The 26,924-nt window shown below is 57.1% G+C and overlaps 3 protein-coding genes and 1 long non-coding RNA gene across 4 annotated transcripts; 2 read left to right on the top strand and 2 right to left on the bottom strand.

Annotated features, from left to right (window-relative positions):
• Nucleotides 1-992: 992 nt before the first annotated feature.
• Nucleotides 993-7,163, bottom strand: POU2AF3 (POU class 2 homeobox associating factor 3). The gene is made up of 6 exons (XM_050322770.1): nt 7,160-7,163; nt 6,732-6,813; nt 4,649-4,766; nt 3,037-3,097; nt 1,739-1,962; nt 993-1,331 (listed from the first exon to the last, which is right to left on the bottom strand). Exons 1-6 carry the CDS (start codon nt 7,161-7,163, stop codon nt 993-995), a joined length of 828 nt encoding a protein of 275 aa, XP_050178727.1.
• A 2,113-nt stretch (nt 7,164-9,276) lies between these two features.
• On the bottom strand, nt 9,277-15,726 carry POU2AF2 (POU class 2 homeobox associating factor 2). Its single transcript, XM_050322769.1, has 5 exons — nt 15,717-15,726; nt 14,280-14,389; nt 11,397-11,439; nt 10,388-10,683; nt 9,277-9,697 (listed from the first exon to the last, which is right to left on the bottom strand). The coding sequence occupies exons 1-5, from the start codon at nt 15,724-15,726 to the stop codon at nt 9,317-9,319; spliced, it is 840 nt and encodes a 279-aa protein (XP_050178726.1). The 3' UTR covers nt 9,277-9,316.
• A 2,406-nt stretch (nt 15,727-18,132) lies between these two features.
• HINFP (histone H4 transcription factor) lies at nt 18,133-22,204 on the top strand. Its single transcript, XM_050323224.1, is given in 10 exon segments — nt 18,133-18,414; nt 19,082-19,308; nt 19,449-19,560; nt 19,996-20,148; nt 20,670-20,747; nt 20,826-20,946; nt 21,054-21,192; nt 21,290-21,414; nt 21,514-21,805; nt 21,807-22,204. Coding segments are annotated over 10 exon segments (1,671 nt in total). The 5' UTR covers nt 18,133-18,251; the 3' UTR covers nt 22,068-22,204.
• Nucleotides 22,205-24,288: 2,084 nt separating this feature from the next.
• Nucleotides 24,289-26,890, top strand: LOC126644084 (uncharacterized). The gene is made up of 4 exons (XR_007629854.1): nt 24,289-24,563; nt 24,821-24,988; nt 25,079-25,282; nt 25,364-26,890. It is a non-coding gene; the product is annotated as an uncharacterized LOC126644084 (long non-coding RNA).
• The last annotated feature ends 34 nt before the right edge of the window (nt 26,891-26,924 follow it).

The following is a 26,924-nucleotide window of genomic DNA, read 5'->3' as shown; positions in this document are numbered from 1 at the left end:
GTTTTTGTTTGTTTTGTTTTTGTTGGATTTAATATGGAAAGACGCTTCTTTCTTTCCAATCTGGGTGCTCAGCTGAGAAATTGGTGCCTTGGCAATCTGCCTCACCCTGTGCTATTAAAAGGAGGCGAGACAGAGTCTTAGAAAGGTCTGGGTTTATGCAAGAAACAGGAAACACTCAGGTGTAACTTTCCCATAATCTACTTTAAAAAAATCATTTAGCTCCTGTTCTGCTGATTATGCTGAAAGGTGAGGGAAAAAAAGTTATCAACAGCCCCAGCTCCACAAGGAGCTGCCAAACTGCATCAGCCTCCTGCTTCTCACGGGCAAGCAGTGGCCAAAAAAGTTTGGCACCGGATTCCACCTCTTTGCAGCTCTGAGGGGCCCTGGGCTCTGGTGGAAAGCAGCAGTTTTCTGCCAGAGCCACCAGGGAAGTATCGTGGGGGCAGCCTGAGCAGAAAGCAGCAGGTGAGGAGATGCAGATCCACCTCACAGCTTTGCGTGGGCTCTGGATCACACACAGACCTTTTGTCTGCTGGACAGGGTAAGGTGAGACCTTTCACATCACTGAGTTATTGTGCAGCTCCTCAGCCCTTGTGAGAGCACAGGGGCAGCACCCTGGACCATCAGCACGAGAGGAAAGCACTGACATGCAGCGTGTGAGGAACGAGCAGGCTTCAGCGTGTGCACAAAATGATTTATTTGTATCAAAAAGAGCTGGGTAAGGCAGCTTTGGACCTCTTTAAAAAAAACCCAACAACATCAACGAAAACAAGACAGGAGAAAAAGAAAAACAACACCACCAGACCACCACAAAGGGCGACAAAAGTGACCGTACAGGACAGGAGGGTTAATGTAGTGACAGCATCGTGTACAAAAACGTGTGAGTAGTGAAGAACAACCTGGGCTGTGTCAGGCAGCACGACTTTGCATAGTTCACGGGCAATTAATCTGATTTGGGTGGAGTGGAGGTGTAAAACCACAGCCCCCCCCAATTAGCTGTAGCAGATGTCCCAGCTCCTGTCCCTCCTGAAGAAGTCCTCGGGCAGGCCCAGGGGGGGCAGGTAGTCCAGGCAGTCCGTGCTGGGGCAGGGGAAGCACTGGGGGACCCTGCTGTCCAAGGGCTGGGAGCCACAGGCTGTGCAGCAGCAGGCAGGGCTGGGGTAGGGGCAGGGGGCATGGCAGCCCCACTCCTCCACGGGGCAGCTGAAGGGCCGGGGGTCCAGAGCAGGGGGAGGGCTGGGGGTCAGCGGGGTGAGAGGAGACAGCTGGGCAGGGGAGCAGCTGGAGTTGAGTGGGCTGGACAGGTCAGCTGAGCTGGGAGGGCTGGCAGCCTGGAGTGGGAGGGAGAGAGAGAGAAAAAAACAGGAGGGAAAAATAAAGAACATTTCAGGTGTCATTGGGGGATGCTGGGGCAGAATTTTCGTGCTGTTGCCTTTGTCAGGGGAGTCTGGCTACCCAGGGAGATGGTTAGCATGGGTTAGGTCCTGTGAGTTAGACAGGAACTAGGCTATCCTTTGCAGAAAACCGAAGGGACCTGTAGAGGGAACATCCCCTGTCCTGGCTTGGCTGGGTCTCCCTGTCCTCTAGGAAACCCTTTAGAGCCCACACAAGCAGCCTGGGTCACTGTATCCCCTAAAAGCAGCCAGATTCCCAAACTGGTTGGCTGCTGTTCTGCCCCAGGACGTGACTCCCTTCCCCACCTCCCCCTGTGGCTGCTCCCCTGGGACACAAAGCTTACCAGGCCCTGGTTGAAGCAGAGAGGCACTGGCTGGAAGGTGTCTGGGGTGTAGTGTGCTGGCTGGAAAGCACTGCAGGCTGGCTCTGAGGGCACATCCGACTGCAGACAGGAATCTATCAGCTGCTCCAAGTAGCTGGGGCTTTCCTCACAGGAGAGGCAGTTGGAAAACTGCCAGGATGGACAGCAGTTGGGAACAGAAGAGATGGGCTCTGCATCAAAAGGGGCTGGGAGAGAAGGGAGAGCAGACAGGAGCAGGTTACTCAGTGTCACAGAGGGCAGGTTTTGCCCCAGGCCAGGTTTCAGTGCTCTGAGAGGCAGCTGCATCTGCAGGAAGAAGGGGATCACAGGAGAATAATAATTTGCTCTTTTGATCCTCCAAACAGCCAGACAGGGGACGAAGTTCTGAGCAGACCAAATGCAGCAGGTCAGGGATAACGTGGGCACTGCTTCCACACGGTGTTCCTGGCCGAGGTGTGAGTTCCTGGAAAGCTCACAGCAGGGCTGGCTTTTCAGCATTGTTGTCTTTTCACCCCGTGTTTAAACGTGGTTAAAAGCAAAGCCCTGTCCACGTGAAGGGCACAGGTCTGAGGGCAGTGGAGCTGCACATGCAGGTCCAAGGTGGCAGTGTTTGGCTGGATGTGGGGAGGAAGTGGGAAGCACCCAAAATACATAAACTGGTGGAGACTTTCCAGCCTGAACAAGCTTTGGTCTTTTGTCTCACGTTTCCTTATTAACATAAGCAACCTTTATGGTCTCTGCCCGACCTTTTCGGTCTCTGGGCTTTGGCTGGAGGAATAACTGAAGGATCTGTGAGCCCAAAGTGCTGTTCCCCCAACCCTTTCCCCTTTCCTTGGATATTCATACGCAGGAGGAGGAAACTCTTTGTGTTGTTGAGAACCTGACACTGCTCTGGATGCTGCCAGGAGAGAGAGAACAGAACAGGAGTCAGCCAAGGGCTCCAGGGCAACCTCAGACTGACCCTCGGTGTCCAGTCCAACCCACAGAGCACAGCCTGGAGGAGGTGATGCCAGCAGTGTCATTCCCTGGGGGATGAGCATCCCTTCCTGAAGGGGATCTTGGTGCTTGCTGTGGGGAAAGCAACCTGGACAGAAAAGAGTGTATGAGTGTGCTCCCGAGGGGGTGAATGGGCACCTCATCTGCATCTCATGGGCTCCCTTCAGGTGCTGATTGGCTGCACTGCAGGTAGTGCCTGACTCAGCCAGGGCTGGGAGCGCTCTGGGCTGTGGGAAAACTGGGAAGGGAGTGGGAAGGGACACGTGCACGGGCTTTGTACCAACCTGGGTGAGGCGGAGACACAGACTCTGGGAACTGGATGCTGCTGCTGCTGCCCCAAGAAACCTGGGCAAGGAGAGAGGAAGGGAAGGACACAGAGGAGAGCGAGGTAAGTCTGGATTTCGGTGTAACCTATTCCTGTAAACCTTATTTCCCTCATTTCCACTTGGGAATCCTGACAGAACATTAGATTGATGTGCATAACATGATTTTTTTTCCTGTAGCAGCGTGGGAGAAGCACAACCCCAGGCTGGTGTAAAGCCCTTGAACCAGCACTGTGCTGGTGTGATCTTTCTGCTGCATCACTGACTCAACAGAGGTTTGCCTTGAAGACCAACATGTGTTAAAACTAATGCCTTTGAAAGGAATGTGTGTTCATTTCCAGGACCTTGAATCCCACAGTGGAAGGATCCCAAAGAATTCCTAGGGATGAATAGCACTGAGAATGAGTCATTAACTAATGGCAACTGCAGGTGTCCCCGTGGCTGGGCATCAGAGTGGATTGCTGTGCTTGGTGCTGATGTGGTTTGAGAACCAGCTCTGCTCCCCACTCCAACTGTGCTCTGTGAAAATGGGCAGCCTCGGTTTTTTTTCAAGGAATATTGGAAGCTGGAGTGGACAGATCACCCATTTCTAGGAACCTGACCTGCTGGAAGGAAGAAATCCACCCCAAAAGCAACGGGAGTTTTGATGCTTGTTTGGGACCAGGATTTCACTCTGCAAATACAAATACTGCTGTTGGGTTGGTTTGGGTTGGGGTTTTTTTCCTCTAAATTTTAATTCATACAGGCTTCCACTTCATTTCCTTTATTCCACATGCTCTTGAGTCAGCAGCTCATTTCCCTGGCAACAACTTCCCAGCACACCCCGTGCCTTTAATTCATGAGGCAGTGGCTGTTCTGGGCTGCAGATGTGCAACAAGGCAAACCTCTGGGGTTTTCCTCTGCAGGGCTGCACACACCTTGTGCAGGTCACCGAGGTAACCCCCCCTGCTCTGCCACTGCTCACTTTTTCCTGTGTGGGCTCCACAGGTGTTGTGCAAACTGGTGGTGGGAAGTGAAAACCGGTTCAGCTCAGCCCGGTGATGCAGAGGCTGCTGCTGCTGCAGGGGAGGAGTGACCCAGCCTCTCCAAAGCCTGGCAGTTCTGTGCACTGCTCCCCCAGCCCCCTGTGCCTGTGCCTGAGCAGCTTTTTGTGCACTCAGCTGCAACGAGGCACAGCGAGCTGAAATCTGAAAGCCTTCCGGGGCTGGAGAGTCACGAACCAGGAAGAAATAATGATTTACCAGCCTCTTTATGCAAATCCCTGGAGCGGCTGGAAGAGGGGGAGTGAGAGAGTGTGAGTACACACAGAGCTCCATCCCCTCCTCCAGAAGGTGAGCCTTCCATCCCAGACTGAGGGATGCTCCTGGAGCACCAGCTCTGCTTCCTCCCTGCACAGATTCTCACCCCTTTAAATCACTGCCTGAATGTTTTTTCCCCCCATCCTCAGCAGCCTGGTACACTCAGGTAAGCATTTGGGCCCAGAGATTACAGTCTTGGCAAAAAATAAAATAATAATAATAATAAAGATAAATAAACAAAGAGACACAGCAAACAACAAAACATTTTTACTCACTGCTGAACCAGTTGCTGCCTGTCGTGCTCTTCTCTGCTGCAGTAACTCCTTCACTGTGATCTTTACTCTGACACCCTGATACACCTTGGGCTTTCCTGAAAGAGTTTGTGCAAAAACACTTTACAGGAAGGGAGAGCAAACAGCAAATCCAGCATGACTTCAGTGTAGAGTTACCATGATTAACTGGTCACTGCTTAGCCACCTGCAATCACAGTTTATAGCCCTTTAGAAGACCTGTTATTCAAGTTTGTGACAAGCAGACACTTATGGAAAAGTTGGAGTTGATAATATTTAGTAGCCACACATGTTTTATTCTCCTCTGTCTCCTTCTTCCCCCTGCCCTCTCTCCAGCTTCCCTAATACCAGGCTCCATCTGGTGCTGCTGTTGAATTTATTTAAATTCCTAACATATTTGCCTCTCTCAGGACCTGAAAATAAATGTGGGAAGCGCTTCATCTGGCAGAGGAAGACCAGGAATAAAACAATGGAAATATGTGGGTGGTTATTCAGAGGGCTAAACAAAACACAAATAAAATGACTGCTTTCGTGAATCACTTCTTGCAAAGCCTAGATTATCCCTTTATTTTGGTCATGTACAACTCCCCTTGACTTCAAACAAGCATTTAGGATGCCTTTAATCCAACTGAAAACAATCAGCAATCACCAGGCACCACCTGATGAGGGATTTTCAGTACAGGGAATGGCAAAGAATTTAGTTATTCTGAAAAATCACTTGCTGTACTCATGGTGAAATACTTAAACCTGGGGCAGTTGTTTCTGTCCTAACCTTCTGCTGTTGTTTTAATCCAAATCACATGGCAAAGGGGCAACAAGCCCAGGCCATTCTCTACACCCAAAAAAAGCCAGAGCAGGCAGCAGAGAGCCCTGAAGGAACAGGAGTGCCAGAGCTTAAGTTGGCCTTCCAGTGCCACCTCTGGATGGGGAACAACACGCTGTCCCAGGCAGTCACCACCAGCTGCATGGGGATCCTGGCAAGAGGACAGGGCTGGATTGGCAGGTTCTGCCCTCACACCCCCAGGAGGTCCCACCCTGTGGGCACTCTTCCCTTCTGCCACAACCTCTCCCAGGGTCCTGCCCAGCCCTCCCAGTGCCCCCACGGTGCCCGGGTGGGGACAGGCTGTGACAGGCACAGGGGTCCCTCCAGAGAGGTGACAGGCTGAGCTGGGGCTGCCTCGGGGGCAGTTTGCTGGGCTGTGCTCAGCTGGGGATTATTCATCTCATATTTTTGATGTTCTGCTTCTATCAGAAGATGGGGAAGACGAGGGGAGGGAAGGGTTGGATTTCAGGAGAACACCCTCGTTACCAGGCCTGCCTGCAGCCAGAGAGGGCTCTGAGACAGCAGCTCTTGTGGCAGAGCATTATACCCCCAGGATCTTGCTTTTGTGGCAGCCTGAGGCACCTGCCTGCAGGTGAAGCACCCAGAGCAGGGCTACCACGGGCACTGGGCAGGCTGGCATGGAAGGGGCAGGGGGCCAAGGGGCAGGGTGGTGAGGGGGGCTGGGAGTCAAGGGTGATGATTCTGAGGGTCAGGGAGAAGGGTGATGGGGCTGGTGGTCAGAGAACAGGGTGATGGGGCTGGGACTCAGAGAACAGGGTGATGGGGCTGGGGGTCAAGGGGCAGGGTGGGCACAGGGTGGTCGGGGCAGGTGGGGAATCAGGAGCAGGGTGACAAGGACAGGCTGGGAGCTGGGGCTGGGGTTCAAGAGCAGCCCAGTGCCCCGGGCAGGGGGTGCGGGGAGGGCACTCCGGGGTGCGGGTCCGCCTCTCCCGTCCCTCCGCGGGGATCGCGGCGGCAGCGCCGGCGCTGGGCGAGCCGCGGCTCCCCCCGACGGCTCTGCCCGCTGTCCCCGCCGTGCCCCGAGCCGGCCCCGCTGGCAGCCGGGCGGGCAGGAGCCGATCCTTCCCCTGCCTCCTCCCTCCCTGCTCCCCGCCCTCCCCGCTCCCTCCCGCCTTGGCAGGGCGGCATCGCCTCGCTGCGCGGAATGACCCCGGCGAACCCCGAAACGGCCCCAAAACGGGGTGTCGGGGCACGGCGAGGAGAGGGGGGCAGAGCGGGGCTTACCGGACATCCTGGGCTGGAACGGGCAGCACCCTGCCAGGCACCCGCTGCTGCAGCCGCGGTGGCCCCGGCCCCGGCCCCAGAGCTGCCCAAGGGGGCAAGAGGAGACAGGCTCGAAATCTGGGGGTGAAGGGACCTGCCTGCCCGGTGGCAGTGGCAGGTGGATCCCGACAATATTATTGTTTTATCCCTACGGGTATAAGTTTGAGTTTTTCTCTCCTAATGCCAAGTATTTAAAACCTCTAGAAACCAATGATTTGACAATCAATGATTGCGCGATACTTTCAATTTGAATATTCAAAGGCTCCACAAAATGGGCTATCTTTTTGTGAAACCGAGCACATCCCCATCTAGCAGAGGGTCTGGGGGAATAAGATTTGGTGGGGCCACCCTCCCCACCCTTTGCTTTTGGGACATTTGCAGGGTTTTACCCATCTTGCCCAGAATGAAGCAGATGCCTCGAAACCAGCTCAAGTGTTTTCCCCTCAGATGCACAGGCTGGGCTCCAGCCCTCTCATATTTCATTTGCTACCTGCAGAGAGGACTCTGCGAGGGACTGAGCTGCTTTTTGCACATTTTTGCACATTTTAAGGCTAAATGCTGAGGGTTTGGGGCCAAAATGGCAGTGGGGTGGGAGGGGTGTGACAAAGAGGCTGCTCTGGGTACCCAGGTAGCTGAAGGTACCTGAACCCCACTTCTTGCCACAGCGTTCCCTCCCTCTGCCTGGGTGCTGGGCTCACTTTGGAGTTTATTTGTGGTTTTCCCTAATTCAGAGCCTTTGCTTTTGCTGCACAGATTGGCCTCTCTTTCACGTGCCTCAGCACTGGCCTGCCCTGTGAGCTGCAGGTGGGGGGGTTCAGTGTGTGTAGGATGACAGGCTTTTTGGATAAACTGCACAGCGCTGACGTAGTTGGGGTTTTTAGGTTGAGTTTGAGCTTTTCCCTGGGGACCACAGTCCCTGCAGTGCTCAGGGAAGCTCTGGCTGAGGCAGAGAGCAGGCCAGGCTGTTAATGATCTACCAGCAGCTCAGCTTGGCTGCTGTCACAGCCCAGTCTTTGCTTTTCCTTTAAGCTGAACAAATACACTCGAGTTCTGTGGGGAGTGAGCCCAGCAGGGAGGTCATTCTCCCTGACAGAGAGCTTGTGCCTCAAGGAAACACCAGGCACCTGTGTTTGGGGTGTTCCTGCATGTCCTGGGTTTGGGAGCAGCTCCAGGCTCACAGAGACCCTGCCTTGGTTAAGAGCCGAAGGCCAGAGCGGGTCAAACACTTCCAAGACAGCTCAAAAACCTTCTGTCCCTGCTTCTCTCCCTCAGAGCCTGATGCAGCAGAGCCAGACTGACCTGGTGTCCCTGTCCATGGAAACTCCTTGAGGAAGGAGCAGCTGGGATAAGAGGTGGTCACTGTGACTCAGCCTGGCAGTGGGGGCAGCTGTGGGGTGGAACAAGGCTCTGGGCTCCTGCAGGACTCAGGTTTGGGGGCACAAGGGCAGGGTGTGGGGCAAGGAGACCTGCACACACCCTGGGAAGCTCTGGGGCCCCTTGGCTTGCCCTGTCCCGTGGTCAGGGGAGCAGCTCTGGCTGAGCAGGGGCCACCCCGGGATGCTCCACACCTCCACTCATGAGAGCCTGTGGTGCCCACAGACCAAACTGGGAGTAACTGGGCTCACCTTGCCCCGTGGGTGTGGAGCAGCCCTGGCTGAGGGCTCTTCCCCTTGGCTGAGCTTTCCCTGTCCCACCAGCAGAAAGGAGGGCAGAACCATGGCACGGGGAGATGCTCTGAGCCCAATCCCGTGTCCCATTTATGTGCCATTTATGATCCCTGGAAGGTGCTGTGAAGGCTCCAGAAGCCCCATTATCCCCAGGATTCGAGGAGAAAAGGCAAGGAGAGCTTTAAGGCACCTCATCACTGGGTATTCCAAGGTGCTGGAACGCTCCTGTTCACCCTCAGAGAGGCTTTTGGTGCTGCTGCTGTGGGTGCCAGGCTGGGGGCGAGACGGGGCAGATGGGGTGGCCTCCTCCAGGGACAGACCAAGTGGGGATCTGCTGCATCTGCGAGGGTTCCGCGGGGCTCCTCGGTGCGTTTGTGTGTGCAGAGCTACCTCTAGTGGCCACGGGGCCCGGACTGGCCCCGGGACTGGAAACCAGTCCTGCTGCTGGGAGCAGCCTGCCCTCCTGCCACGGGCACCAGGAGCGTGGGGGTCTGGTGGAGCCACGGAGGGGACAGCTCTGGGGCTTCTCGAGGGGAGGGTGTGTTTTGTGCCCCGCAGGGGAGGCCAGCACCCTGAGAACCATTAAATCCTTAAGGCTGGAGAAGCCCCCTGGGAAGTGCCCGAGATCCTTGTGTGTAGGAAAGGCCCATGAGGTGCAGATATTTTTACCTGGAGCCCAGCAGGACTGTGAGCAATGACTTTCATAATGCACTAGAAGGCACCACTTGGTATTTCCAAGCGACTGTATTTCTAAACAGAGCACAAAGCATCACACGTGTCAGCACCCTCTGTTTGAAGGTTTAGGAAAGAGCAGGAAAATCATTAATTTGCTTCAATAATGGTCCATTGGTTTCTTTTCCCTCCAGCTCTTCTCTCCCATCAGTAAGTCCTCCGGCCTTCATAAGGCCCCCAGAGGGCACTTCCATCCTCTTTGGCCCAGGCAGGGCTATCCTGGAGGTGTGGGGTCTCCGAGGGCTGCTCTGGGCAGAGGTGGCTCATCCTGGAGGGCGGCTCGGCCGCAAACGGGGAGAAGGCGTAGGGTGAGCTGGGGGAGCAGTGGGCATCTTCCAGAGGCTGCAGAGGGTAGGGCTGAGCTCCAGGGATGGCTGGGGTCCAACCTGAGCCCCGGAATGGGGAGACACCTCCGGGTTCAGGCGGGGAGAGGCAGCTGGAGCCGGGAGGCAGCGCCTGCAGGGGCTCTGAGCACGCAGCGTCCGACGCGCCCAGGCTGTCGGGTGAGCTCTGCTCCCAGGGCTCTCTCTGCAGGGAAGCAGGGAGAAAAGGCAAGAAAGGCCCTTAGGAACAAAAGCTTGTCCTGGAGGTAATGGCATTTCTATCCCCAACACTCAGAATCACAGAACGTGCTGAGCTGGAAGGGGACCCACAAGGATCACTGAGTCCAACCCTTAGCCCTGCACAGGACCATCCCCAAGAGTCACCCCCTGTGCCCCAGAGGATCATCCAAACCCTCCTGGAGCTCTGGCAGCCTTGGGGCTGTGCCCACTGCCCCGGGGAACCTGTTCCACAAGGGTTTCTGCTGCTCTGGAGCAGCATTTGGTGTTAAAATTTGGTGTTGAACAGAAACATCCATCCTGTCCATCGGATGGTACTTGAGAAGTATTAAGGGGTGTGACAGGAGCTGGCTCCTGGGAAGCAGCAGGGATAGGGGATAGGCTGGAGCTATCAAAGGATGTTTCTAGAGATTTAAGGAGCTTAACGCAGTAGTTGCTCTGGGGAGCAGGGAAGGTTGGTCTCCCACAGGAGGAAGGGAAAATTAGATGGGAACAAAGATAAGGAACCTTCCCCCACAGCCCTGCCCCATCTGCTGGGGGCTCTGCTGTGCTGCCTCCTGTATCAGCCACATCCTTCCCACATGAGCCCCCCCGACTCAGCCCCGGGGTTTAAACTGGGTGATCTTTTATTGGGTGACAGAACCACAGACTCACTCACTAGCAGGAAGTGTCCCGTGTCACTGGGGAAGGAGGGCAGGAGAGGGGGCACAGCAGCAGGGCTGAAGAAGGAGCTGGCAGCAGGAGCGAGGGGGGGAGCGCGGCAATCCCCGTACTGGTCGGTGAGATACGGGTCCAGGAGGGCTGGGTAGCCCTGAGGGGCAGAGGAATCACAGGAGAAGGGCTTGGAGCCCAGAGGGGACGAGTAGACATCACTGACAAACTGCTTGGTGTTGTGGAAATCCAGCTCGGCTGGGAAGGCTCTCCTGACTCCGTAGTAACCGGTGGGAGGTGAGCCTGTGGTGGGCAGAGAACAGGGGGGACAAAGGGGAGCTGTGACAGCAGCACTTGTGACAGAGCCATGGACACCTCTGTGGGTGCAAACCTGAGCCCTTTTTCTCTCCAGCATCATCTCCAGAGCAAGAATCAATCCTGCCTTGAAGCAGCTGTGTGTGAGCCCAAGTGCTTTTAGCACCCCAGCCTGCCTGGTCCAGCTGGTGACCTCCATCTGTGGCAAACCAAATTGTGTTCTGGGAAGCTTTAAATAGGAGGCCTCCTTTTAAACGGAGAGATTGAGGTCAGTTTTGTCAGCCTCTGCTTCTCCCTTGTTCTGCCATGGCCCTTGGGGAGGAGGTTCCAGCCTCACTCCCCTTTCCCTGCCCAAGAGCTCAAGGGATGAAACAGGACAGCTCCTGATTTTGTGCTTTCTTTCTTCTGCTCCAGAGAAAACTGGAAGATGCAGAAAGAAAAGAAGGGTGGCTCCTCTACCAAAAGAGGTGGGAACTGCTTTAATTATCTCTCTCTCTCTCCTCTCTTTGGGAATTGTATACCCGATTATTGCTGTCCCTGTTTTGACTCTTGTAATTACTTTCCTCCTGGGCTCTCTCTGAGGGGTGGCCCCGCTCCAGGGCTCCTTTGCTCATTCATGTCCTCTGGAGGAGAACAGACAGGGCTGTGTCAACTACCCAGCCTGCATGGAAGGTTATTTATCAGTGCAGGAAAAACCTCACCTGGCATTTGGACAAAGGTTGACTGTGGTGTGCTGGTGCTGCCCTGCAAAAAGACAAAGACAGATTAAAAAATTGCCTTTCCAGGGGGAGATGGCTCTTGGAAAATGTAGTTTGGGAAGGTTTGGCATAACTCAGATGCACCCTTTGAGCCTTGGTGTTGTGAAGGGCTTAGCTACCTGATCCAAGCCTGGGGCCTCTGAGGCATTAGCAGATGTAGGCTAAGAAGAGATTGTGGAGGTCTTGTGTAGAGCTGATAACAGGAGAAGTATCAAGATAAATGGCTTCTCTCTGGTGCACTGCAGAGTCCTTTAATGCAGGCAGAATGCTGAGCACTCACTTTGGTGCTGGCACAAAGCAGGTCTCAATAAAGTGGGATTTGAGCCCTTGACTGGTCAAAATGGGCAGAATCTGAGTCCTGGCTCTGCCCACCTGTGCTGCTTTACCTGGCTCCTCCTCACAGCACAAGCAGGCTGGGTGTGAAGGCAGTTATTTCTAATTCCTCCTCGGGTCCTGCAGCAACACTGATCACAATGATAATCTCCTCTTGGTCCCCAGGGAAGGGAGAATTAGCCCTGAGTGACCCTGGTGCTCACAGTGCCTAATTCCCTCCAAAGCAAAGGCATCTGCTGCTCTGGAGCAGAGCTCATACCTGGGGTTTCATTGAGTTCTGGGACCTCCAAACCCAAAAAACAGAAACAGGGAGCCCGTGGCTGCATTTATTTCATCTGTCCCCTGGCCAGTGCTGGGGGCAGGCTATTTTCAGTTTGCACAGTGCAAACAGGAGGTTCCTGATGTGGCAGGCAACCAAATTTAGAGGTTTAGATTTGAATTAAAATTTGCCAGGGCTGGGACTTCCTTCTGCTGCCGAGGGAGGTTTGCAGCTGCCCCCTGCTCCGTCATGAAAATGAGCTGTGAGCCAGCACAAGTCACACGGGCTCCAGAGGGGACAGGAGGGGGCAAGAAGGAGCCCCTTGGCTAGTGGATGAAGAAGAGTGTTCATGCCACAGGGGCAGGGCTTGCACCAGTCTCCAGCTGGGCCATTTTTGGCTGCAGATCCTCAGTGAGGATCCTCTCTGGTGGTGCAAATCTGGCCTCAGCAGACACCCCCCTCTCAGCATCCACGTCACCTCGGGAGGAAAAGGTTGTGCTTGGGGGGTGCAGGTGGCACAGATCCGGCCTTAAAGGACAGAGGGCTGCTGGGATGGGACAGGAGGGTGCTTGGCACAGCTGCCAGCCTCTAATATGGAGCATTCCCAATTATCAGAGCCTCTGAGTTAACCTTTGATCACTGGAACTGCCTGACTGTGTGCACACACCTACGATGGGTGGTCACAGAGCTGCCAGGGCATTTGCTGCCTGAACTCAACTGCAAGAGCCTCTGCTGCAGCTCTCCACCAGAGCAGGCACCACGTGCTTGCAGAGACCTGCATTTCATTCCCCTCCTCGCTCTCCTTATCGGGCGATGAAAGGCTTGGCTTAATTGAAACCCATTAGTTCATTTCCTGCCTGCACTGCTTCCCTTCCGTGGGGCTGGATGCTCTGCAGCTCATCAGTGTGTCTGTCCAGCATCCCCTGGGCACTCCCAGCACGCTGAGCTGCTGATAAGCTGGGTCTCAGCCTGCCTTGCACATGACCAGGGTGTTGTCATGCAGAGGGCAACTGCAAGCTCCTACCTGTGCAAGGGAAAAGTGGGACCCTCCCTAAAGCCCAGGCCAAAGCCCTCCTGCCCTGCAGCTGGTGCAGAATCCTAGATTTTGGGTGGTTCTCATCACAGTGTGCCCTGGTCCTCGTGGGTGCCTCCCAGCTCAGCATGTTCAGTGATTCCCTGTTGTTTGACGTGTGCAGGGCCTGGCTGCATGAAATTCTTGCTGTTGTGCTGCCTCAGTAACCAGCCCAGCAGCTCATCTCTGCTGAGCCCTCATCTCCCCTCCTCCAGAGACCTCCCCTTGCCCCACAAAGGCTGAGTGAGGTTTTTTTTTTTTTGGAGGGGGAAGGAGGGAAGCAAAGCTTGTGCTCGAACAAAAGATGCAGCTAAATCCCAGAGCATCACAAACACACAAAGGGGTGTGCAGATCTCTGCCACAAAAATGTGTCTTCTGCTGCCAGTAATCTGGGTTTCTGCCCTCACTCTTTCCTTCCAGGATGCAGTTTCAGCAGCTTGGCTGCACCCCCTTATCTGCCAGGGAATGCAAGTGAGGAGCTGCTGCTCCTTAAAGGTGAGCCCTGGGAGCACCCAGGGAGGAGCTGGTCGTGCCACTGGATGCCACGTGCTGGCACTGCAATGTTGTGTCCCCTCCTGGGGACAGCACTGCTTTGCTGGCTGGCAGTTGAGGAAAGAAAAACAAACCAGTGTAGCGTACGAGAGCCTGACTGGGGCTTCCTGTTGCCATAGAACCACTTTGGGAAGAGATCATCTCCTGCAGGCTGCTGCTTGGCCTCCTGCCAGCCCATGGCATCACTGCATCTCCCCTGGCACGCTCTGGTGTGCCAGGGAGGAGCTGGAAGGAGCACAACATTCGGGGAAGAACAGCTATTTTTGTGGTACTGACTGGTTCGAGTGCAGCTCGGGGGGTAGAGGGGGGGGGAAAGGAAGTCGACTTGGAAAGGTGTCCCATGCAGGATGTGAAAGGAATGAGAAATCTGGCATTACTGATATGCTTGAAATAGAAAGAAAAACACTTTTGGGCATCAGTTCACCAATGGAAAGACTCGAGGAGCCATCAGTGATGTTCTGGGACAAGCACTGGTGTTGCAAATGTTTTTGCTGTTCCCTGCCAGCACTGGAGGGGCCCTGAACTCTGCCAAAATGCCTTTTAAAGCAGAGGGTGGGATGGCACGACTTTTTTTTGGGGTTAAAAAAGAGGTGGAGATGGAGTGACTTACGCTGAAGTGGGAGCCACTGCTCTGCCTGGAGCGTTTCTCAGCGAGAAGATCCTTGACCGTGTGCTTCACCCTCACGCCTTGGTACACGCGTTTGCCAAAATCTGTGGGGACTGAGGGGTGGAAATGAGCATTAGGGAGCTCAGGGGGAGCCCAGAGCAGCTGGAAGAGGTTGTTGCAGAAGGAGCAAATTCATCACCTCTGTACATCAGGTCAGGAAGGAAAAACTGCAATTATTAATACAAAAACAGAGCTCAACAGTGAGAGCTGCTCATCTGCAGAGGGAGATTGAGGTGCCCTAACCTGTGTTTCCACGTTGAGTGCCACGTGGTTTTCATGCAGGTCCTTTGTGGCTGTCTGAAGGTTTTTGGCTTTTGTTTTGCCTGAACACAGAGCTCCCACCTGTGGGGCCAGGGAGGGGTTTCCCTATTGGCTTTTATTGAAATCTTCTGGGGGAATTAAAAAAAAAAAAAGGCTTAACTTTGAAGTTAATCCCTTGGAAAACACACAGCCACGTTCTCCCGAGGGAACACAAACTGCCATCACACAGCTGGCGTGTTTGATCTCTAAAATTTGTCATTGGGCCCTTCTTCTGCTTTTCCAGGATGTGTCATTTGGCCCCGTTTATCCCTTTCTTTGCTGTGGCTTTGTGTCCCCAGGTGCACAGACACAGGGAGGGACTGGAAAGGGAAGAGCAGAGGGTTTAAACAACACCGTGCTGGCTCGGGGTCACCCCAAATGTTGGCTGTTGGGCCAGAGAAATTGCAGTTTTGGGCAATCACAGCTTGTTTTTTGGTGTTTGAGTGCTAACCAGAACCAAGGCTAGGAACCAGGTTAACACATTCAAGGGGCAGGGCCCCAAAGCCAGAGGTGAACACTGAGTCCCGTCTCCAACAGTGAGTATCTGAAGTGGCCAGAAGTGCATGAACCTGCATGCTGATTTCTTTGCCCAAAAGGGTTTTAATTAAGCCATGCAGTGGCTCTGCCCTTTAGCCTTGTTTTTAAGTTTTCACTCCAGCCTCACATAACTCAAACCTGTTGCTTTCAGTGAATTATTCAGCAGCATCTGATGCTGAGCTATTAAAACTTCAGATAACTCTGCTACTGGCAGCATTGTGGAAGAAAATGCTAATTTAGGCCCGAGTTTATATAATTTTCAGGCAAATTGAATCATATTTCACATCACTTTGATCTAACTGCCTTTTGAAAAACATTGCACTGTGGAGGAATATAAATTCAGCTTAGAGAAGGCAGAACGTGCTAATTGACACCATTAAATTCTTGGGACAGCAAAGATGCCACATGTTGATTTTAAGACAATTCTTTCTGATTATTTCTTTTTTTTTTTAAATACGAGCCCAAGAACAGCACAGAATGTTCTCTCCCTGCTAATTCCATGAGGATGCATCCTATGAAAAAGTCAAGGATGCTGCAACTCACCTGTTTCCATGGTTGTTGCTGCTGCCAAGTGCCAGCTCTTGGATCCTGCAGGATTTTGGAGCAGGGCTGTGTCTGTCATGAGCCTCCCAGGGCAGAGTGAAGCCTGTGCTCATGTTCCCCTGGTAAACTTCCAGCTGGGAAAGCTGGAGGAAATGGGTTTTCTCCAATTCAGGGGTGTTCTCTCCACGATGCCTCGCTTGGGATTTGCTTAAATGCAAATCCCTGGGTCTGGGTTTCGCTCCCATTTGCATGGTCAGTGTGGATCCTTCCCGTCCCACCTGACACTTCACCGGTGAAATCCGGGCTTTGGGGACAGAAAACCTTGGCTGGAAGTGAAAGGGTGGCAAGTCCTGCAGGGATGAGCCATTTCCTGGCAAAACAAGGCTTGGGACAGGAGGATCTTCTGCTGTGGAGTGTGAGACACCCACGAGCTGCTGGAGACATGCACAGGGGACCTCGCTTGGACAGCGGCTCTGCCTCTCTGGGACCCCACAGGTTGTGCTTTGTGTAATGAAAACTGTCCCTCTGGACTCTGGGAACCCAGCAGGGCTTTGCCTGGAAGCCACAGGCACCTGCAGGGAGGGGGATAACCTTCAGCCAGGGACAGAATGCTCATGGGACCGGCAGGAGTGTCCAGCAGCAAACCCACACGTTCCCTGGGAGGGAGCCTGGTGAGGGGTCCCCTTTGGGAAGGGCTGAGTTTGTCCTGCAGGGAGGCAGCAGGAAAGGGAACAGCAGCCAGGAAAGGACCTGTTTCACACTGCTGCTGGGCCCAGATTGAAAGGAACGTTGGCCACAGAGCTGCCACAGCCACCCCTGCGTGGGCAGCGAGGCCGTTTGTGTGGTGTCTGAACCACAGGGCACAGCTGAGCCTTTAAACTCCTCTTTCATCACTGCCAGGGAGCATTTTCCCCATCAGGAGAGGGAGGGCAGGCTGTGCTGAGGCAGAGGATCTCTGGAGGGCTCTGTGCACAAGCACAGGGGGCTGATGTGCAGCACTTGTGCTCATCTTACAGGAGCAGGGCGAGGCTGGCGCCAGCATGTTCCTCCTAATTCAATATTCCTCCTCGTGGAGTCTACTGCCAGCTCGTGGGGCCATTAGGAAAGATCCTTCCCCTCCTGGTAATCCCTGTGCTTCCCCCAGCACTGGCCTGGAGATTAATTTGGGTTGTCACGTGACCAGTCCTTTCTGGTTTTTGGTGTTTTTCTTTTAATTGTAATTACTCTTTTCCTTCAGAGGAAATAAAAAAAACCCCAAGAGCAGCAGCTGGCAAAGGCTGTGTCTGTATCACTGGGGCAGAGCTGAACCAACATCCTGAATAATCCCTGAGTATTCTTCCCTTGCAGGAGGTAACTCAGGTGTTCAGTCAGCCCAGGTGCTCTCTGTGATTCTCTTTGTGTGGGCACGTGCTCCCCGCTCACAGAGAGGGCAGAGCCACTGTGGGTGCCAGGAGGGACAGGAACCATCGTGCCCAGCACGCTCTGGGGCACGTTTTATTCAACCCCTTTTGTTTTTGGTAAGACGTTTGCCTGTGCCAAAGCAAACTCTGAGAATTGTGCCCCCCGTTCTGTGCCACAAAAAAGGCCCAGGACAGCAGATGTGACAGTCAGTGTAGATTTGTTCAATTCAAACTGTCGTTTCAGTCCATCTCCTGGGTGCTGAGTAAAGGGAATTTGTGGTAGGGAGTGCAGCACCGCTGGGCTTCGTGTCCAGCTTGGGGGGTTCTCAGTGTGAGGGCTCTTGTTTGGGCAAGGAACTGTCCTGGAGGCGCCAAAAATTAACTCAGAATGGTTTGGGTTGGAAGGGACCTTAAAGATCACCCAGTCCCACCCCCCTGCCATGTGCAGGGACACCTTCCATGGACCAGGATGCTCCAACCTGGCCTTGGACACTTCCAGGATGGGGAAACTCCGGGCATCCTGTGCCATGAACTGAAACACAACGAGTCCCACCTCCACGAGAGGAAGAGCCTCTTCCCACGGAGGTGGCAGAGCGCTGGAGCAGCTGCCCAGGGAGGGCGTGGAGCCTCTGGAATCATCCCAACCCCACCGGGATGTGCTCCTGCGTCACCTGCTCCAGGTGACCCTGCCCGCGCAGGGGGGCTGACTGGATGATCCGCAGAGGTACCCTCAGACCCCAGCTACTCAGTGATCCCTCGGAGAGCCGCCCCGGCTCCCGGGGTGCGGGTTTTCCCAACTCCGAACGGGAATCCCTGGAATGCCCCCCCTCCCCTCTGGGACCCAAAGCGCCCCGGAACCCTCAGCGAGGCGGCGCCGCTTTCCCGGTCGGGCCCGCGCGCGCGGTGCCTTCTCGCTCGCTGATTGGCCGGCGTGCTGGGGCGGGGCCGGCTCCTATTGGCTGTCGGGCTCGGTCCGTCGCGCTGCGGGTCCCCCCAGCGGGGCAGAGGCGGGCGGAGGGGCGGCGGGTGAGAGGGTTTCGTCCCCGCTGTCCCCGCACCCCGCGGGGCTCCCACCCGCTCCCTGCTGGCCGCAGGAGGATTCAGGGGCTCCGCCCGGCTCCGCGGGGCCCCGGCCATGCCTCCCGGCCGGGCCGGCGGGAAGGGGGCCGTGGTGCTGCAGTGCGAGTGGCAGCAGTGCTCGTTCGTGGCGGCGGGCATGGAGGAGTTCTGCGGGCACGTCGCGCAGCACCTGCAGCAGCACCTGCCCGGCGAGCACCGCGACGAGCTGGACCCGCTGGGTGAGGGGCTGGGGGACTCCTCGCTCGCCGCTGCTCCCCGACAGGAGCGGGGGGGGGGGAAGAGCCGGGCTATTATCCCAGGGAACATCGGGCTGTGCCGGGGGACGGCCAGGCTGGGCATCAGCAGGGATTTCTGCATGGGAAGGGCTCTCAGGCACTGGCAGGGGCTGCCCAGGGAGGTTTGGGGTCCCCAGCCCTGGAGGTGTCCCAGGAAGGGCCGGACGTGGCACTCAGGGACAAGGTGGGCACTGGGGCACAGGTTGGACTGGATGATCCTGGAGGTCTTTCCCAACCTGTGATCTCTTGAGAAGAGGAGGTTTCTGGCCTCCTTCCCGCCCCCCTCCCCGAGCAGAGCAGCGCTGCCTGTGGCGTTTGCTTCCCCCAGCGTTGGCCTGCAGATAATTTGGGCTGTCACGTGACCTGCCTTCCCGGGGAGGCCGCTGGGCTTTTTTGGGGTGTAATTGCTCTTTTCCTTCGGAGGAAGTGAAAAGCACCAAGAGCAGCAGCCGGCAAAGGCCGTGTGTGCTCAGGCCGTGCAGGCACCCAGCAGGATCTCAGCAAAACCCCCAGGGTGTTCCCCCCCCATGAAGATTTTCCCCCTGCCCACTGGACTGGATGATCCCAGAGGCCTTTCCCAGCCTGGCTGATGATCCTGTGTGTGTTGCAGAGGAGTACACGTGCCTGTGGCAGGACTGTGGGTTCTGCTCCCCGGAGAGCCCCTCCGACCTCGTGCGCCACGTCTACTTCCACTGCTACCACACCAAGCTCAAGCAGTGGGGGCTGCGGGCCCTGCAGGGCCAGGGGGACGTCAGCCACTGCCAGCTGGACTTCCAGAGCAGGAACATCATCCCTGAGATCCAGGAGAACTTCCTGTGCCTGTGGGAGTACTGTGAGGTGAGAACAGGGGGCTTGGTTTAACCCAGGGAGGGGGAGCTGCTGCTGCCCTGCTGGCTCTGCTGGGGCCTGTGTGAAAGCACCTGAGCTTGTGCTGATCTCTTTTTTTTGACCCTGTTTTTGATGTCCTTCCTCCCCAGAGATCCTTTGATAACCCTGAGTGGTTCTACCGGCACGTGGAGGATCACAGCTTCTGCTCCGAGTACAAGGCAGCAGGGAAGGAGAACCACGTGGTGCTCTGTGGCTGGAAAGGTCTCTGTGTGGCTCCAGGGCCTCTCCAGAGGGGCTTTTGCACGGGGCTGGGTTGCAGATGTGGCACAGGAGAGCTCTCTGCTCCTCGGGAGGGTTTCAGACCTTCAGAAATGCCTGTGCGTGGTGCTGAGAGGGAAATGTCCCGCAGGATTCGCTTCAGGGCATCCAGCTGAGTGCTTGACACTGAACTTTTCGTTAATATTTAATTAGTCCCTAGAAGAAAAGGCTATTTTTATCTGTCATTTCCTCCTGTGTTTGGTGCAGTTGCCTCAACTGCTGGCAGGGGTCGTGCCAGCCGTACCCCAGCGATCTCACCCTGCTGTGCCCCTGCTTCCTGGGCTTTCTGGGGGCCTTGCTGCCCAAGAGAGAAGAAGGCTGGTGCTCAGTCAGTGGCCCAGCTGTGAGGGGTCTCACTGTGCTGTTGTTTGTGCCCAGACTGCGACTGCAGCTTCAAGGGGCGCTGCAAACTGCGGGAGCACCTGCGCAGCCACACGCAGGAGAAGGTGGTGGCCTGTCCCACCTGCGGGGGGATGTTTGCCAACAACACCAAGTTCTTCGACCACATCCGCCGCCAGACCGCCCTGGACCGTAAGCCCCGGGGGCAGGGAGGGGTTAGGGGGGCCATTCCTGGGGCTGGGATGTTTGGGAAGAGACCTCCAAGCTCATCCAGTCCGAGCTGTGCCCGATCCTCACCTTGTCACCCAGCCCAGTCCTTCCTTGGACACCTCCAGGGATGGGGAGTCCAAACCTCCCTGGGCAACCCCTTCCAATGCCTGACCACCCTTTCCAGGAAGAAATTCCTCCTGATGTCCAACCTGAGCCTCCCCTGGCACAGCTTTTGTCTTCTGAGGAGTGTCTTCTTGCAGAAGCAGGATTGGAGGGCTCACACTGCTCAGCCAGAGCACAGTCCCAGGCAGCAGCACTGGGATTTGCTGGCTCAATTCCCTGTGCTGACAGTGTGTGTGATGGTTGGCTGCCCCATTTCTGCCATGGGAGGCTGTGCCTTTTGGTCTTTGCAAGTGTTGTTTTGGGTGGTTTTATTTTTTTGGTTTGGCTTTGTAGTCATTGTGTGCTTTCTCACCACCCCCTCCCCTTGCTCCTTGTCTCAGAGCAGAGGTTCCAGTGCTCCCACTGCTCCAAGAGGTTTGCCACGGAGAGGCTGCTGCGCGACCACATGAGGAACCACGGTGAGTAAAGGGCTGAGCCCTGAGCAGAGAGCGCTCTGCCCTGCTCTGGGGTCACGTTTCCCCCCGTCCTTGGCGCAGTGAACCACTACAAGTGCCCTCTGTGTGACATGACGTGCCCCCTGCCCTCCTCCCTGCGCAACCACATTCGCTTCCGGCACAGCGAGGAGCGGCCCTTCAAGTGTGACTACTGTGACTACAGGTGAGGGCAGGGGCTCTCCCTCCTCCCCGGGGCACGTGTGTGCCTGTGCTGCCGTGTTCACAGCTTTGTGTGTGTCCCCCCCCCCTCCTCCCACCATTTCCTTCCAGCTGCAAGAACCTCATTGATCTGAGGAAGCACCTGGACACGCACAGCAAGGAGCCGGCGTATCGCTGCGAGTTCGAGGCCTGCAGCTTCTCTGCCCGGTCCCTCTGCTCCATCAAGCTGCACTACAGGAAGGTCCACGAGGTGGGAGGGCAGCATTGCTCGTGTTACCCCGTGCCAGCCTTCCCAGAGAGGCTGATTCCCCCTCCCGTGCTCACCCCCCCTCTCTGTGCCCCCCCAGGGTGACTCGGAGCCCCGGTACAAGTGCCACGTGTGTGACAAGTGCTTCACGCGGGGGAACAACCTCACCGTGCACCTCAGGAAGAAGCACCAGTTCAAGTGGCCCTCGGGGCACCCTCGCTTCAGGTACTGCCTGTGCTGAGCTCCCAGAGTCCCCCTTCCCTGTGTGCTCCCGTCTCCTGGGCAGGGCAGTGTGACTGTGCACCCCCTGCCCGTGCGTGCCAGGTACAGGGAGCACGAGGACGGCTACATGCGGCTGCAGCTGGTGCGCTACGAGAGCGTGGAGCTCACAGAGCAGCTCCTGAAGGACAGGGAGAAGCGTGGGGAGGCCCTGGAGGACCCAGCTGAGTGCGTGGTGCTGCCTGAGGGGGAGGGCAACCTGCAGGGCATCATCCTGGAGCCCCCAGCGGACGCTCCCCTGGCAGAGGAGAACGGCGGCTCAGAGCTGGGCCCGGCCCCGTGCTCTGCTGGCAGCCCCCAGCCAGCCCAGCCCAGCGCCTTCCAGGGAGCTGCACTGCCGCTCAGAACAAGAGCCCAGCACCTTCCCAGGGCCGGCTTTGTCCTCAGAGCAAGAGCCCAGCACCCCCAGCAGCCCCATCATCCGGGTGGTGAACAGGACCAACGAGCACGGGGAGAGCGAGACTGTGTATTACGTGATGGCCAGCACGGCCCCGGGGGAGCAGGGCACAGCCCCTGCAGGGCTGGCTGGGGAGCTGGAGGAGAATGTCATGGACAGGCTGCAGAAGACAGCAGAGGAGCTGGGCATCCAGATCGTGTGAGGTGCCCTGTGCGTGGGGAAAGCTTGGGCCTCGGTGGGATGTGCTGCTGGGGGAGGCTGGGGGGTACCTGGGTGGGCTTGTCTTCACCCTGTGCTGCCCCTGGCACTGGGCAGCATGGGGAGAGGGGAAGGACAGGTCTCAGCTGTGGATCAAGGGATGTGAGCTGGGAGGGGCTGGCTGTCTCCTCCTCTTGGGGATTAGGGACCAGCAAGCCTCTCCCACCCTCCCAGGAGGTTTGGCCTAGGCCTGGCCCAGGGAACTGGTGGGTGATGTGGTCCCTTGCTGAGCCTGTTCCTCAGCCAGGACCTTTCCAGGCTGGGTGATGTGTGGGGCAGACACTGGTGCTGAAGCCTCTTCCCTGGGGAGATGTGTGGCCTTTTGCAGTGTCCTTCCCCAGCCAGGGTTTCTCCAGGGGATGGCAATGCCTTCATCAGCACATCCCTGCATTTCATCTCTGCTGTTTCAGCTGGTGCTGGTGGTGGTGGTTGCACCCCTGATCCCATTAGTCTCTGGGAGGAGAGGGCTGGAGGTGCTGTCCCTTGCAGGCCACTGCAGCACTGGGACACTGGGAGCTTCCCTTCTGCTTTTGTCGTTCCCTGGGTTTCCTCCCCACATTGGGGTTTGGGCTCCTGGTTGGGCAGTGTGTACTTTGGCAGGACAAATAAAGATCAGGCTGCCAGGCCAGGCAGTGGCTGGTGTGTGTTTCAGCCCCATCCCTGCCAGCTGGGGGGTGAGAAGGTGGCACTGGGATACCCTGAGCCTGCAGTGTGGGAGGTGGGCACTGGAGAGCTGCCAGGATCTCCTGACACCGTGCAGCTGGCACTGGAGCTGTGCTGCTCCACGTCCCCAGAGGTGGCACTGGAAGGCCGGGTTTAGCTCTGGCACTCCTGTTCCTGCTGTGGGTTTGGTTTTTGCTGCCTCCTCCAGGGCTGTGCTGCCTGCTCTGGCCTTTTTTGAAAGCAGGGAGGAGCCTGGATTTGTGAGCAGAGCCAGCTTGTCCTTTGTCGAGTGACTGGCCAAGGACAGTGTGAATTTGGGGTCCCTGGGGTGACCTTTGTGCCCTCTACCCTGTGTGGAGGTGATGAGCCCAAGGGGAGGCAGGGAGGCACCTTGCTGGACGCTGACTTTTCCCCCTTGCTCCTTCCTTGAGCAAAAGCTGTTGGAATTCCAGTTTAGTGGAGGAAATCCCTTTATCCTAAACCCTTGGCCATCTGCTCACTTTCCAGTTGCACCCACTGGCTGTGGTTTGGTGGCTGTGCCCTTGGGGTGGGGCAGCTTTGAGCAGCCCTGGGTGAGGGGCACTGAGCTGTGCAGGGGCCATCCAGGGGCTGGGGATGGAGCCAGGGATGAAGTGGCCAGAGCTGCCTGAAGGTTGTCCTGGGGCTGGATCCGTGTGTGAAGGGCAGAGTGCCCCCCCTGCACCCCAAAATTCTGCTCTCCAGGGGTGAGTGGAACACAAGTAGGGCTCAGGGGGTGTCCCAGCAGCCCTGACAGCACAGATGCCAGAGGATGCTCCTCGATCCAGGCAGAGCATTCCTGGGTTTAGAATGCAAGGTTGAGGCCTTGCCCAGCCTTCCCCTCCCTGCCTGGCCCCTGCTCCCTGCTCCTTGGCAGAGCTGGGCTGAGGATACCTTCGAGAGAAGGGCCCTGTGCCAGCTTTGCATTCGCAGCACTGCCAGCCTGGCCCTCCTTCCAACATCCTGGCAGAGCCAGGGCTGTGCCTGCCTGGTGTTGGATGGAGTGGTGGGTGTTGGGACTGGAGGAGAGGCGGTGGTGGCTGGGAGTTGTCCCTTTAAACACCGGGCCCGGGCAGGGTAATCTGCCAGAGATTATCTGCTGGGGAGAGGATTGGCATTAGAGGGAATGTCTCCTCCCTTCCCCCATGTCCTACAGCAGCCCCTGTCCCGTGTGTGTGTGTGTATGGAAAACCAAGTTCACTTTCTCCTGGGCGAGCAGAGAGGGGGGTCTGTGGTCTGAGGGGCGAGGGGAGGAGGGCAGGGTGTCCATCATGGCACTGGGCCTCCTCTTCCTCGCCCTGCTGGCCACGCTGGTCTCCTGCGAGGACCCAGAAGGTAACAGGGCGTTTTTGAGGGGGGATGAAGGGCTTGCAGGGTGCCCCAGAGCTGCTGGACCAGTCTTCCCCAGTAAGGAGCAAGACTTTTGTCACGCCCCTGTGCCGGGGCTTGGCACAGGGGAAGGGGGAGCTGGGGCCTGGGAGGGCACTCACCACAGCAAGGGTTGTGGGGTGGGCTGAGAGGAGCTTGGGTGGGCTCAAACGCCTCCCTGGGGGACTCTGAGGGCCGGGGAGCTGGTGGGAATGGTGGTCCTCACGCCCCCCAGCCTTGCTCTCAGTGGCACCAGAAGACCTGGATACCTACTGGTCTGGCACAGCCCCCATCTGCGTGGGGGGCTGCAAGGGCAAGCACAAGGAGCTGAAGAGGAGCCAGTGTGGGAACGGCAGCTGCTGCTGGCTGGGCTACAAATCCTTCTGCAGAGGTAAAACCAGGGGGGAAGAAGACCGGGGTGGGGGTCCCAGGGCCACCCCAGGGCTGGGCACAGGCAGCCTGAGGAGGGCAGGGTTTGTGCCACACACACACAGAGGTTTGTGAGTGCCTCCAGCAGCCCGGTCCCGGGGCCACGTGGGGACACAGCTCCTGCCCAGGATCCAGGCCCCGCAGCCCTGTCTGGGGCACCCCTGGGGCTGCTGGTTGCGCAGGGTGGTGTCAGACAGGACACCCTCCTCTCGTTGGCAGTGAACTGCGGGCGGCCTGAGGCGGATTTCAACTCGGTGGTGCACGGGAACGACTGGTGGGTGGGCTCCGTGGTGCGCTACAGCTGCCGGCCCGGCTTCCTGCTGCTGGGGGACGCCGCCAGCACCTGCCTCTCTGATGGCCGCTGGACCCCCAAGCCCACCTGCCTCCGTGAGTACAGCCTGGGGCACGCCGAGCCTCCCCACGGCAAAGTGCCCCGCAGTGGGCACCCCTGGACATGCCCTGTCCCCGCTCCCGCAGGGATCTGCCTGCGGGGCCGCATCGAGATCAGCGAGCGCGACATCGCCGGGGAGTGCTCGTCGTCCTGCAGCTCCCAGGCCCACCTGGGGGCCCCCCTGAACCGCGGCTGCATCAAGATCTCGTCCTGTGTCACCAAGCGGTCGGGCTGGGCCCGCTGGTTCCAGCGCTGCGACATCTGCGAGTGCGACTGCCACGTGCCCTGCGGTGAGTGCCCTGGGAAAGGTGGGCACTGACGCCCGGGGGGCTGCAAACAGCTCAACATTGCGGCCTTTGCTTCCCTCACAGGCTCCTCCAGGTAGAGCCAGGGCTGAGGGAGGCCTCCACCCTGCGTGTCTGTCCTCTTCACCACGTGTCTCCATTGCCTTGCTCCTTCCATAAGCTCCATCCATCCCAAGGCTGCCATCTGAGAGGAGATGTCCTGGACTCACCCTTGCCTTGCTGTCTGGCCCCGTCCCAGGGCTCTCCAGGGGCAGGGGATGCTCACGTCCCCTTTTAGGGGGGAGGCAGCACGTGTGCCTGTGGCTGTTCCAGGAGTGTCTGTCCCATCAGTGCTGCAGGCCGTGATTTCTCCTTGTGCCAGGGATTCCCTGCACACAGGCCAGGGCTAGATCTGCCCTCTGTGTTTGCTGCAGCCCTCAGGCAGGGCTGGATTGTGGGATCTGCAGAGCAGCCTGGCCAGGGATGCAGCACCCCTTGCTGAGGAATCAAGCGGGTCCAAACTGCCCTGGGAGCACTGGGGTCAGCACAGATAACTGGGAGGAGAGGTTTCACCTCCCAGCTGCAAAGTCTTTCCCGTGGGCAGCTCCACACACTGACTGCTGGGCTCCTTCCAGAGGGTTTCTGGTCCTGCCCTGAGAGCCCCTTTCCCCAGGGGCCACCAAGAGACACTTGGTTCCAGCCAGGAACAGCCTTGTGCTCCCTGAGGATTGCCCTGACTCCCCAGGAAGCAGCAATGGAAAAGCCAGAGCTGTCATTCCCCCAGGGAAGGAGGAGGTGGTCTGGAGCACATGTGATGCTGGGGGAACTGGAGGACCAGCAGCACCGCCATGGGTAATTAAAAATATATTTACAGGAAACCACACGGGTTTTCCTGTCATGCACAGAGGTTCTGCTGCCTGCTCTGTCCCTGGAGCCCTGAACATCCATGGCAGAACCAGGACAGGCTCCCCCTGCCACTGCCACTGTCCTGAAAGTGTGTGAGCCACCATGGGGGCACAGTCAAAGCCACTGTAGGAAGGTCCTAGCTGGAGAGCAGATGGATGCTGAGTGTGCCCATGGCACTGCCCACCAAGCCTGGCTTGGCACTGGACTCCATCCCTGCTTCCTTCCACCTTGAAATGACTCCACAGCAGGATGCTGCAGCAGTTCCTGGTTGCTGCATGGCCACCAGCCTGGGCTCAGGATCTCCTGCAGCTGAGCAGGAAGGGGTTTAGCATCAGGGGGGTCCCTCCCAGGCCCACCTTGTGCCCACCTGCAGGGAAGCAGAGCTGTTTGGCCCTGCACAGAGGGGGCCTGGGCTGTGACCTGCTAAGGGTGAGTAGCCTGGGGGTGGCAGGCAGAGTGAACTGGGTCGAGTACCACGTGCCTTTTGCTCCATGTGGAGCTTGGCTCCATGGCTACCTCCTCCTGCCCTCCCCTGGCCCAGCCCCTGGGCTGCTCTGCCCCGTGGCCTCCCCTGGCTTGACTGGGCTCTGCCAGGGGACCAAACCACTGCCCTGAGCTCTGTCCCAGCCCAAGGCTGGCTGTGGGAGGGGGGAAGCTCTCCTTTGCTCAACAGATGGTTTTTTAATTAATACTCCTGTTTGTGCCACTCATTTCCATATGTCTTTCATGCTTAAGTGCTGTG

Source organism: Myiozetetes cayanensis, unplaced genomic scaffold, assembly GCF_022539395.1.
Source record: "Myiozetetes cayanensis isolate MyiCay16 unplaced genomic scaffold, myiCay2020 scf29, whole genome shotgun sequence".
Lineage (NCBI taxonomy): Eukaryota > Metazoa > Chordata > Aves > Passeriformes > Tyrannidae > Myiozetetes > Myiozetetes cayanensis.
This window is presented reverse-complemented; position numbering and strand designations above follow the sequence as displayed.